The 13,671-nt window shown below is 43.6% G+C and overlaps 1 protein-coding gene across 19 annotated transcripts in view; it reads left to right on the plus strand.

Moving 5' to 3' along the window:
* Positions 1 to 13,094, plus strand: part of Adam22 (ADAM metallopeptidase domain 22) — a 218,330-nt gene extending 205,236 nt beyond the window's left edge. For all 19 annotated transcript variants that reach the window (XM_085684035.2, XM_085684020.2, XM_048433607.3 and 16 more), the window contains 2 exons: positions 3,004 to 3,127; positions 7,044 to 13,094. In XM_085684035.2, coding sequence (XP_085540161.2) covers positions 3,004 to 3,127; positions 7,044 to 7,064 — 145 coding nt within the window. In that variant the 3' untranslated portion in view covers positions 7,065 to 13,094. The remainder of the gene's footprint in view (positions 1 to 3,003; positions 3,128 to 7,043) is intronic.
* Positions 13,095 to 13,671: the final 577 nt, after the last annotated feature.

Consider the following 13,671-nt stretch of genomic DNA (forward strand, 5'->3'; position numbering starts at 1 on the left):
AGGCCTCAGCTCGCTCTCAGAAGACAGTGCCCACCCTAACTGTGCCCCCAATGTGTCCAGACCACTGGAAAAGTGCAGGTGCAGTCAGAGGAAAAGCTTGGATCACCACCCCCAGATCCTGGGAGCAGTTCTGCCCAGGACACTGCCTTTTAAGTCCCCAGGAGGTGTCCGTGCTCTTGAGAGCACTCATTTCACCAGCATGATCTGTGGAAACCACATTAGCTCCGCAAGCAAATTCTAGAAAGTAAGGTGTCAAATGCCCATTGTATATCTGTTCCTCACAGCCCAAGAGGTAGGCATTGTTGGGTCCTTTCTGTGCAGGGAGGAAACTGGGGTACAAAGACTTATCCAAAGTAGCCCATCTCATAAATATCCGAAACAAAACTGGAGCGTGGCTGTTCGCTGACTCCCGAGACCGGTCCCTCTCCCATCTCTCAGCGATTGCTGTAAGGTTGTGGATGCTCAGTTCCTCACTGAGGACCCCTCAATCTTTCTGGAGCAGATTATTATAAAATTAGCATGTGAACACGGCTCTGTGACCCCTTCCAGGATTCCCAGACCTGTCTGTAAAGGAGCTCCAGAAGTCTGATACAGTCCCAAGGTGCACCGCAGTCCACTGGCAGACAAACACGCCTTCACTACATAAGTCTGTGGTGCCCCCACTGTAGTCATTATGGTTTTAAAACTGTCATAAGGATAAATGGCTAATATTTATCCAGAAATTCTTTTTGCTTTGTAACTGGATGAGAGTGGCTGATACGTGGCCCAATGGAAGCCAGATTGGAATTAAAGGCCTCCCCTCAGCAGTTGTGATAGATTGTCAGTTCGTTTTCCCTAAGCTAACTGACCTTGCCTTGTTCTCTTCCATTTTGATCTCTGCTCTGGGCTTTTCCATCCACACCAGAATCCGTTTTCTGCCTTTCCACCGCTAAAAATGTCCTGCTTGGCTTCTCACCTTCCCTTCAGGGCCCAAAGTATGCATTAGCTAGAGTTCTACTGCGTGAAGTCATGCAGAGCCGCTTCTGTGGGGGTCTGAAGAACACCTCCAGTTTTGTTTTGTTTTTAATTCACTATTGTTGGTACCCCTGCAAAGATGATTTCAGAACAAGGCCGAGTGCTCAGTCACTTCTCATTGGAATGCTTTTGAATGTACAGTGTTGGTCATTTGTGCCCATGACCAAGTTAAGGCTGATGTGGCTATGACACAGTTCATGGCTAACAGTTCATGCTACGAACACACACACACACACACACACACACACACACACACACACCTGGTGCAGCAAACTAAAATGAGGACTTGATTTCCATGACCTTAAAATAAATGAGATTTATTTGTTTATCTGACTACTTTTCCCGAACTTTGATTCTTTTAAATCTCATAAAGATTGAGCTAAAAAGCTGAATCAAGTTCGTTTTAGTAGCATCTACATGCAAGTTTTACACTCCTTTTAAACATAGTGTGTCTGCTTCTTAACAATCATGATCCTATTTATTCTTAATTTACTTTAAAAACTATATAGTTTTTAAATTATAAATCTGTGTCTCAGGAGCACACTTTTTGTACTATATGAATTCTGTCCCCAGAACCCACACGAAGAAGCTGGGAATGGTGCCTTGTGTTTGTAATCCCAGTTCTGGGGCTACAGGCACAGGGCAATCCCTTGTGTTTAATGACCAGGCAGCCTAGCTTAACCCTAGGCCTGTGAGACAGTATCAGAAGATAAGGTAGGTTGCGCCTGAGGAACAATACCAGAGGCTGAAGTACCCTGTGCACATGTACTTGTATATCCATGCACATCTTCACAGACACGCACAGACAGACAGACAGACACACACACACACTATGTAGTACTGAAGTGATATTAAAGTACTATTACTCTTAGTTACTTCCACCTTCCCAGTCTAGAGAGTGTCAGCTTAAGAGAAGCCTAGTAGCTTTCTGGCTGCCTTCCAGCAGTCCCTGGTAGGGAGCCATCCTGAGTAAGTTTCAAACAAACACAGAAGGAACATTAGGAGTTAAGTTTAAAAGTGAATAGAGCCACTCATGATTTTTAAAATCAATCAAGAATGTTTACGTGGATCTCAGAGTATATAGGGAAAGGCATTTTCAAGTGTTAGATTGAATTCAGCATCTTAAAAATGAAAGTGAGTTTGAGAGCCATGGAGTCTTGCCCTGCCCGGTGTTTGATGGCCGCAGTACCAGGCTGCTGCGGTCACGGCGGAGGAGGACTTCAGTGACCATGCAGTGGTCTGACCAGTTCAGTGGTCTTCCATTCGAGCTCTCACAGATGAGCTAGGCTCATCTCTCCTAGCGTGCTCAGCACAGTCACCAGTATGGCAGCTGCACTAGGAAGAGCCACCCTCTGCAGTGTACGGCTGCTGCTTTCCGAGAAACGCTGATGTAGGGATGAAGTAGACCGTTTCTGTATGTCCTCATCAGACTTTGTTTGGCTGAAACTCTGCACTCCTTACTGCTTGCATGCCTACTAATTTGTTATTAAAACCTTGTGTTCCCCTTTGCTCTTCACAACTAACACACGGGCCTCTGATGCATGAGTTTTGTGTAGAGTACGACTTAGCAACCGATGAATACATCCGTGGTTATGTTTCAAGATCTTACTTGAGATTATTGTACTTAGAGAAGCATTTTAAGTGGCAAAATAAAGTAGAATGTTAATACGCTGTCTTCTTAATTTGCTGTGATGAGTTCTTAGAAGAGTTCCCCCTTTCCCATGTTACCTTGTTATTGTAAATGAAATTTCATTACTGGCTTTGTAGTTTAAGAGAACGGTTCTGTGTAGTGCCAGCTAGACATTCCGTCACTGCTGTTGAATTAGGAAGCTAAATTCACAGCATTCCAGAGCGACAGCTGTCTCCCCCAGTAGTTAAAGCTCTGCTCAGTGAAAGTGGCTATCAGGGGCTTGCATTGAGTCTGCTTTGTCTGAAAAGTGATACCAGGCATGACATAATATGTTATTTCTTATATTCTCGACATCTCAGGACCCTGTCTCCTGCCAAGTCTCCTTCTTCATCCACTGGGTCTATTGCCTCCAGCAGAAAATACCCATACCCGATGCCTCCGCTTCCTGATGAGGAGAAGACACTGAACCGACAGAGTGCCCGGGTACACAGCAATCCCCACATGCTTTATCCTTGGTCATTATTAGTTGTATTTGAAGCTTTCTTTTCACCTACTATCCCCGCCCCATCATTTTTGAGACAGAATTTGCTTATGTAGCCCAAGTCCGATTCAATCTCACGAGAATCCTCACCTCAGCCTGCCAAGTGCTGGGATTACAGGCATTCCCATTATACCTGGTTCTAGAAATCTATATATGTGTGTATATATAATCTATATCTGTTTGTCTGTCTGTCTATACCTTTTCTGAGACAGGGTTTCTCCATGTAGTCTTGACCAGGCTGGTCTCAAACTCAGAAAACCACCTGCCTCTGCCTCCTGAAAACTAGAATTAAATGTGCGCGCCCCCACTGCCCGCCTAGTGCTGTATATTAAATGCGTGCGCCCCCACTGCCTCCTGAAATCTAGAATTAAATGCGCGCGCCCCCACTGCCCGCCTAGTGCTGTAGACTTATGTCTTTATTTTTCATTATTGTTTTACTCATCTCTGGGTTTGAAAAAAAAAAGGATGTATTTTGCTTTAAGAAACGTTGAAAATCTTTTTAATATCCCTGTCATGGAATTCCAAAGACTAAGTTAGTTCCTTCTTCATGTCTAGTTTGCTTGCTCAGGCCTCCCACTGGCTTGTTACAACTCAACAGGGGTTTAGAAATAGGAACCTGTGACAGAAAACCAGATTACTGTCTTGGTACCAAGGGTAGAATTTAGATACAAAGGGAAAATATTTGAAAAACTGTAATATTGAAAGAATACTACAAAGGGTATGGTAAAAATTTAACATTTTCTTTTCTTTTCTTTTTTTTAAGTAAACTTGGTTTTATGGTAAGGAGAATTTAGTCCCAAAGCCTTGCTGCCTTGGTAGAAAGAGAAATGCTCTAACTCTGTGCCATACTTATGGCCTCCAAAAAGCCAAGATTTAACAAGGTTGTTTTTTATCATTTTTACTTATGTGCACGTGTGTGAAAAGATCTATCTGTGCATTTGAGTGCGGGTCCCACGGAAGCCGGAAGAGGGCATCATTGGATTCCTTGGAGCGAGAGTTGCAGGCAACTTTGAGCTGCTTCACATGAATGCTGGGGACCAAACTCCAGTCCTCTGCAAGAGCAGCATACGTTCATAGGCACTGAGCCATCCCTCCTGCCCCCAGAAAGCCAAATTCAAAACAAGTACGGAGATATTCATCCTTACGATTAAAACGGAATTTACCAGGAACTCTGTTTAAACATTAGATCCCTCGTCCACCTTCGTCAGCATACCCTGCCTCACAGCATTCCCCAGTGCATTCATTCTGTGAAATATGGGATAAAGTGGAATTTGGGAAGTCAGGTCAGCCCTCAGAGGCTTCAGTGCAGTGAAGACCCGGGAAGAATGATCACTGATGTCCAGGCTCATCAGTTACATGATGATGCTGCTCTTAGGAGAAAAAGCAGTCAAAGGGTGAAGCTTTTACAGTCTCCACAGATTTAGCCAGCATAGGGTTCAGAGAATTTTTATACCTGAAAGTGTTTCAGAGACTAACAGATACTGAATCAAAATTACAGGGTCATTTGTGCCTTAACTTGACCAACTTGGCGGGGAGCACCAGACAAACAAACAAACAAACAAACACCACCAACAAACAAAAACACAAGACAAGCACAGCTGGTCAGGTCACTGGAGACATAAAGTCTGTACAAATAAGAAATGACATTTGTTCATTGTGAAAACTACCTCTGTATGTCAGTGCTGGAAACAGTATAAGATGGAGCTGAAGAATAATTTGTGTAAACACTGTCTTCTTTTTGGGCCATCGGCTCACAGAAAAATGGCACACAGACTTATTATTATTAAGTATGGATGCTCAGCCTTAGCTTCGGCATGTTTATAACTAGTTCTTATAACCTAATCCACATTCTTCCACATGCTCGTCACCTCATCTCCATTTTGCCCATCCTGCTTTGTAACATGAAGGGGCCTACTTGTTTGTATTTTCTGTGTCTCCCAGTACCCCACAGCTGTTTAGTCCCAGAGAAAATCAACCACAGAGAACTCCGTAAGTTATAATGCTGATCGGCCCATTAGGTCAGGCTACTTATTAGCTAACTCTCACATCTTGATTAACCCATTTTTCTTATCTATTTTAGCCATGTGGCTCAGTACCTTTTTCAATGGGGCAGCTCACATCCTGCTGCTTCCGTGATCTGGGCAGGAGTGGGAGGAATCAACTTCCTCCTCCCCAGAATTCTCCTGCTCTCCTTGCATCATTTCTACTTCCTGTCTGGTTTTCCCGCCTATTCTTCCTGCCTGGCCAATCAGCGTTTATTCAAAACATGATTGACAGAATACAGACAATTCTCCCGCACCACTGCTTATTCCACCTTTGGCTGGTGGCTCCACCTTTCTTCTTCCCAGAGTTCTTTCTGTCCAGAAGTCCCGCCTACACCTCCTGCTCAGCTATTGGTCATTTAATTTTTTATTAAAACAGTCACAGTGACACAGTTTCACACAGTTGAAGAAATACTATAGACTGCACTATATTACACTGGCAGACCCCCTTCTCTGGTGCCTGGCTGAGCGTACCACAGTTGTTTGCAGTCCGTGAAGGCAATTAGTGCACAAAGTAGATCTGACCAGGCTCAGCATGAAGAACCGATAGTAGAAGCAGAGAAAAGGGAGGACGGGAAAGCACGCGTCCTTTCACTCCAGCGTGTCAGCTCCTAGAGAACAGTTTGCTCGCAGTCAGTGCTAGAGCTGGGAAGTGTGTGGCGTGTTCATAGGCCCGCAGTAGTCCTTAGGGGAGTGCTGGTATCAATGGAGTCAAACTTCTTAGCCTTGACTGAACGTGGGAATTGTCTGTAAGGCTTCAGAGTATTTTAAAGCTAAATCCCAACTGTGGGATTTTGATTTAGTTGGTGTGGATTTTAAAACTTCTGCGCATTAGGACTGAGGAGTTGGCTCAGTTGGTAACGTGTTTGCTGTACAAGAATGATGACCATAGTTCAGATTCCCAGTACCCATGTAAAAGGCCAGGTATGGTGGTGCTAGTACTGAGGTATGGTGCTCCTAGTACTGAGGAGGCAGAGGCTGAGGCTGAGGCAGAGGCAGGAGGAACCCTGGAGCTTGCTGGCCAGCTAGTCTTGCCAAACCCATGAGTTCCAAGTTCAGAGACTTCATCTCAAAAAGTGAAGTGGAGAATCTTGAACGAAGACACTTGACATTGACCTCTCTTCTCTGTGTGCACAGGCGTGTGTGTGTGTGTACATCTGTTATGTGCACATACATGAACACACATGCACACACACACACACACACACACTTTCTCCAGATGTGTTTACAAAGCTGTGATTGAGAAGCACGATTCTATTGAACAATACACTTGGGAAAATAAAGGGAACAGGCAGCTTAAAAATAACATTTACAAGTTTGCAATGTGAGAGATATAGTGTTTATTCGAAATTTTAAGTAACATGAAATGGTGATGTTTTTCATCAAAAGGTGGCAATTGTTAGAACGGTTGCTATTGGAGCCGGGAGATGGCCTAGTGAGCGAGGAAATTGCTGTGGAGGCATGCAGACCTGAGTTTGGTGCCTTTAGAGGCAAGGTGAATTCCAGGAGTTCACTGTCTTAAGGAAATAAGATGGGGATCGCTAGGGGAAGATACCCAAAGTCCTTGACTGGCCTCCTCAGGCCTTTGTGTGGGCACGTGCACATTCTCTCTCATACGTGTGCCCATCACATACACAAAGAAGAAATGTTAATAGCAGGTTCAGAGAGAGCTAAAAGTTCGTGTATTTCTTTTATCTATTTATTAGACCAGAGCATGCACCATAGCTACTGATATATGGTTGGAATCCTTTCTCACAGCTCAGAAAGTCCGCTTTCTGCTTTCCCAGTGTCTGATTTTGCTTTCTTCTGTCCGCAGCTATGGGAGACGTCCATTTAAGAACAACTGTTTACATGTGTCACATCGAAACTGTTTACTTCAACTTTTATAGGAACCCAGCCACCCAGAATCACTGCAATCTGTCTGCTCTTCAGACGCTTTGAAGGCCCTCTGAGACGCCACGGCTCATACCTGGATGCCATTTTCTTTTTGTCATCGGCTTAAGGTTTAGCCAAACAGTAAAGAACTCCTGAAATGTTACACTATGACACGGAACCATTTATGGTCTGGTATTGGTATGTTAATGGATAATCTGCATGACAGATATATGTAGAATATCAATAAAATTAACTCACATGACCCAAATGTTGCAGGTTTTCCTGAGGGACAGAAGTGGATTCAGAACTGGGCATTCTGAAACACATCCTCATTGCAAGCAGTAATGCCGTATGCATGAAGCTTCTGTTTATTGTTTTCCATAGACAAGGAAACAACATCCCATAATAGAACTAGCATGCAGGGCTGAGGCATATAGGACTATTTTGCAGGTTGCAGGACTGTAACGCTTTGAGAGGCCAATACCCATATGCTAACCTTAAACATGTATTTTTATTTTTTTTTACTTTTCATATTTATACTAGCATACAAGGACAACTGTACATATGTAAACATTTTTAAATTTAAAAAGTAACTGTTACATATAAGTGTATTTTGCCAAATGCCTAAAAACAGTCAGTCACGACTCTATCATTGTCCTTCATCCTGCGGTCTTCAGAGTGTCAGTGGATGGTGTTGTGAATATAGTGGTCAATGCTGTAAAAGTATCTTTCCATAACTGGCATTCATCTAAAGCGTGTGACTTCCCTTTGAAGTGCGTACAGTCTGGAGGAGGTTTTGTTGAGTAAGTGATCAAAATGCTCAGACAAACGTCTGGCCTTTGCATCTCGCTGAAGGTGGAGTCCAGATGTGTGGTAGCCATGCAGCCTCAAGACACGCTGGAGCTGGCAGGTTCTCTCGGAATCTGCCAGCTTGTCTATTCCGTGTCTAAGAAGCATGGTTCCTGTCACAATAGCCGTCTTGCTCATTACCAGGGCACATCAGCTAATCGTACCTGGAGGCCATGGAGTGCCCTCCCCTCCAGAAGATTCTTGCTGAGACGGATTGGATGTATGAAAGACACAGACCACTGAGTGGCTAGCTCCCATCTGGCCAATACCTGAGCCCTTTCTGGCCTGAAGTTTGGGTTTCTTAACAAAATCCTTTCAGCCATTATTACCTGTGAAAGGAGTGATCTGTTTTCCTAACTTTAATGCATTTATCATCACTGGGCTGTAAGTCCCAGCAGGCCATTCTGGCTGACTTTGAAGAAGATGGTGTACAGAAGATTCAACAAGGCATATAACTTTATTAAAGTCTAAGGCTATGTAGATGCAGTAGCTGCAAAGGTAACCATCAGCCTGCAGGGAAAAGAGCCACCAGGGGTTCTGAGCCCTATACATTTTGATCCTTAAAAAAAAAAAAAAAAGAGTATTCTATGTGAAATCTTGTCATTTAAAATTAAAAGTTAATAGCTTTTCTAATGCAATTTTGCCACTCAAAAATTGATAGCTCCATCACATGCTCTGCTGTGAAATATACTTCTGCCCCCCCCCCACCGTATTCTTATGGTTTTATATGAGGAATGAGATTATCAGACCAGACCTCAGAAGTGTGCTCTACATTTGATTTCTTCCACAAGTGTCCAGGGACACAATTTGTCTCTCCTCTGTGTACGATATTCTTAGATGCCCAAACTGAAGGGCCAGATTAGAAGGCAGTGGTATACTCAGTTCATGTCTTTTGTAATGGTCCATTCTTCAGAAACACTTTGAAGATGTTAGAAAACCAATTTAGTCAGACAAAAATTATACAGTAATTATACAGAGTTTATCACGACAGGAAAGGATGGAGTTTGCTGATGGCTCACTAAGACAGCCTCAGACAAAGGCGTGGATGCGTTGAGCAATGTCTCCTCTGAGCCTATGGCCAGGACAGAAGGGCAGACAGATGACTGATGGAAAGATGTTGCAAATGAGAGACTTTTGAATGAGATTGCTTCACGTGTGCACTGAGTGTTTTCTGGCATTGCGCATATAGAAGGCTAGTGTAATATAAGGTTTATTTTGGCTACAAGAGAAGAGTTTATACCTTTGAATGAAGATGACTCGTGTAAATATGCTTTGTATTAGAGTTAGTTACATAAATCCTGGCTTGGGAATTCACAAGTGGCTAGCTAGTGAGCTGGTTATATCTGTCTCCCCACCTCTCTTTCCTCATAAATTATTTTTTTTCCTAAACTTACTATTGAAAATTACAATCATTATCACGTGCCTTTTGGGAAAGACGGCTGCTTTCGTTTGTAATCCTCATATGTAATGGGATGAAAAGGATTTTCTTGACTTGCAGAGTGATTTTAGAAATATAAGAGCTTTAATGCTTTCGTCAAGATATCTATCTCCATGTTTAAGCATTCTTAGAATTGTTTCTGGAATTAACACACTTTAGTGTTGACGATTGGCTTCGAGAAGTATGTATCCGTGCACTCGCCAATATTGGTGTTGTAGATCATTCCATCTGACTATGTATGACTTCATTCACTGAGGTAGACCGAGTAGACTCATGGAGCCAAGGATAAGCACAATGATTGTTTCTTTTTTAAATGTCTATTTTGAAGGGGAACTTTGAAGCTCGGTAGTGGTTTGAGTCACACAGCTAACATCCACACTTCCCAGTGTGCCGTGGGGTCATTACTCCATGGATACGGGCAGCAATGTGTTCATTGGCTGCCGCTTCTCTTTCTAATACTCTTGGCATCAGTAGGACTACAGATAGCCCAAAGGCCTGGGATGTTCTTGTCTGTTCTCATAAAGGAATGTTTAAGCCTTCCCACTGTGTGCCCAGGGAAGGCCTGCAGTAACAGAGAATCCTTAAGGAACAGACTGGGCAGACCAACTCTTCCCAGCTACTTTCCTTAGATGGGAAACCCTCCTCCAGCATCAGCCAGATAGAAAATGACCGCAGTTATGCGCAGTCTGCACAAAGGGGGAGATGGGCGCTCCTTGGGTGGGCAGCACACGATTCTCAGTGTTGTGCAGTGGCTGAACCATACATCCCAGCCCCTCACTTAGATGCTAAATGAGGAATAACACATCTTTAGGTTCCCTAACAGAAGCATTGCCTGGGGTTGAGATGCCTTCCGAGTGCTGTAACCTGGGTGCTGTATTCATTACAGTTTCTTTTCTTCGCATTTCACAAGGCTTTTAAAATACTGTTTGCACAGAATGTCAGCCCCACATAGAATTTACGTATGAAAGATTGATGGTGTGTCTCAAAGCAGTCACAGTCATGAGAAAATTAAATATTCTCTGCCTTCCCAGGGCATGGGTGGGGTGGGAGGCTGCTGTGTGTTCCAGGACAGATTCACATGGCTTCTTCTGCTGTCCTTACATATCTGCATGATTTCTTCCTGCCCGTTCCCCTCTGCCTCTGTAGTTACTTTACCTGCTGTCCTTTGCTATATTTTCATGGTTACCTTTGAGCCAGGGAAAGTATGCTGTTTCTCCTCTCTTCTTCCAGGATGTCAGCCAGGTTGGTCTGTTTATTCATTTCACCCTGCCATTTCCTATGGTCATATAGTTCTATCTTAACCTTAAATTTAGACAGTCCTTTAGATATGCCCTTGTTTTTCAATATAATAATTGCCTATTTAAAGGTAAGATTATTTTTATCTTACTTAAATGTAAAGGGAAAGAAGGCTGTTTGGCAGTTGCTGTCTGCAGGGAGAGGAGAACAAAGATCAGAACTGATGGGAATAAGGAGGAGGCAGGACTCCTGAGCCCTGTCTGCACAGCCAGACGGCACCACTGTCCCCTGCACCCCCACCTCCTCCCCCGACAATATATAGTCAAGATGAATTTTCCATTCTTCTTCTATTAGCTTTGTATAAGAAGCTGCCGCTTCTGTGGAAGAGGGCTTCATTTGGGGTTCAAGTACTCATTTTCCTCCTGTAGGGTGGTCAAGACTTTTCTGACTTCAGATGCAGGGTCTCTTCTCTGGGCACCAGAGAGCTAGGGCCGGGGTGAACAACTTCTCCTTCGCTGTATTGTAAAGAATTCAATCGATAGTTGTGAAAATTGGCTGAGGCAGCAGCCCATCTGTCTGTGTAAGCAGCATGCTGTTACAATGTCCCTGCCGGTCGCCGTTGGCGTCTGCTGACAGCATACACTCTGTGGGGCAGGCAGAGTTTTCCTACCACCCCTGCAGGTGCAGAACAAAACTGCCCCAGACTTGGAAAGCAGAAGGTAACATTTCCATTCCCATTTCAGTCATAGTTAGGTCAGTCCTCCACATGTAAGTAGAAAATCAAAACTTAAGACGCCAGTGGTCGTTGTATTTCTGCCCTTCATAGCCATGGCCTTTGAAAACAGTATCATTACTATGGGTTTTGATGGCTGCTTCTAGATCCTTCCTTCTTCTGTAGTTCCCCATTCAGTAGCTGTGCAGGACTCTTCCTCTCGATAAGAAACGTCCCCTAGCATGCAGGCGAAAGTTGGGAGAAGCACAGGCATGCAGAGGAGGGGAGGTTGGCTTCCGTTTCCTTTCCACATGCTGCTTTGATTGTGCACCTTGGAAAGTCACTACGAAATGGGTCTCAGGGTATAGATCTCAGGAAGGGAATAAGCAACAGGGAGTTTGGGGAGATGCTGGGTCCATTAGCCCCAGCGCTGGACCACAGTGCATCCGCTGAAGCAGGCACAAGAGCTCAAGATGGCCACCAGCCATGCTGGCCGTGCTTTGCGGCCTTCTGGAGCATTAGTTCTCTATGTAGTCTACTATCCAGTACAGTGTCCCTGATGCATTGTTCATTGACCTGCAGCACACTGGGAGGGGCTTTGGAAGTGGTAGGGGTGTCGATCACAGGCAGTCTTGAAATCAAATCCAAACAAAATGTATTTTATTCTGTTTGATTTTACAAAAAGGCATACAGTGAGATGAAGCACTCTTATTAAGTTAACGCACACAAGGCCCTCAGGTCTGTATTGTGAGCAAAGGTTAGTCTCCCCCAAATGTATGCAGATAGTTGTGCGTGTATTCTGCATTCAATTTACACCATTTTGGGACATGATTTGTTCTGATGGTTGCGCTTTAAAATAATGAAAATAGCCCAATCTTTAAATATAGCGGTGCTACGTTTTATCAGATAACACAATACAGAAAGTGCTGAAATGAATCCAGACACTTAGGAGGCACACAAGCTCCTGTTAAATTATATACACTTGTATCACTGCCTGACACGAAACCCCTTCTCCTTTTTAATCCAGCACAATGTCAAACTGTGATTCTGGAGCTCCTCTTTTTAATGGGTACAAATAACCCATCACTTTTTTTTTTAAATGGAAAAAATTTTTTTTTAAAAAAAACACTAACTGTGAAGTGCTCAGCAAAAGGTTCCTTCAGGATTCAGAGCATTTTTTTTTTAACTTGTTGGAAGACTTGCCCCTCCAAACTCGCATTTCCAATGACAATCGCCAGAAACGGCTCATTTCACCTAATCAAAGCAGTCCATGCTAGTGGACATTAGGTCTCTGCCCAGTGCTTCCCCCACCATAGCCTCCAAGACAATAGACGCCACCCCATGGGGTGCGCGAACAGCATCAGTGTGGTTCACTTCATGGAAGCAGGTACTCAAGTGTGTATACTTAGATTCACATCATTTAAGCCTCCTCTCTGCTACTCGGCACGCCCTTCAAGTTCTTACGCTATTTGAAAATTCCTGGGTTTTGGCAAACACCAACAGAAATGGAAATGGTGCTTGCCGTCCTGAGCAAGCGTGGTTTGTTTTATGGCCGTTCAAGTTAAAAAGTTGTTCTCGTATTGTAGGTAAATAAATCTTGCTGTTTTTAAAAGGTCACTGTATCTCGAGATTTAACTTCCTGGCACAATTTTATCAGTGTTCACTTCTGAAGCTGATAAGATATCAGAGTTTTCTATGTTATTCTCATTGTGACATCAATAAAGTGACTTTCAATAAAAGCTTTATGTTATTTTGAAGCACAGCTCTTTCCTGTTTTTCTTCCTGGCCAGCATCTCTGAGAAGCTATCAGAAGATTCTGTTCTCATGGTCCCCGAGGAGACAAGAGAAAAACTGGTATTCCATTTGTTGGGCTGTTCCTTTGGTGAGAAAGCAAGGGACTTGCCTCCTGAATGCTCTCCTGACCTATGATGCATCAAGTCTCTTGATGGAGACTTGCCTTAAACTACTGAACTATTGCCAAAACCTGCATCCCAGACACACAATTTATAATACTTGAGGATGTGCCCAAAAGCTAATTCAGAACCAAAATCTAAATAGCACATCTTTGGGTTTATTCAAATGACAGGGCCGCTTAAATATGGGTCATCAACTTGGGGCAGTTTCTTTATTGTTTGTATTCACTTAGGCAATTATTATTTCTTTAAACTATAATTTCCTCAAAAGATCTTGGTCAGTTTAAACCCAGCCTCCTAGCCCTCCTTGGTCCTTTTCTGGGCAGCCTGGTCTCAGGTTCAAGCAGTGCTTTGTGACATTGCAGATAAAACCCTTGAAATGACACCCAGACTTGCCATAGAAGACACAGCAGGCAGCTTC

Source organism: Myodes glareolus, chromosome 27, assembly GCF_982192425.1.
Source record: "Myodes glareolus chromosome 27, mMyoGla1.1, whole genome shotgun sequence".
NCBI lineage: Eukaryota > Metazoa > Chordata > Mammalia > Rodentia > Cricetidae > Myodes > Myodes glareolus.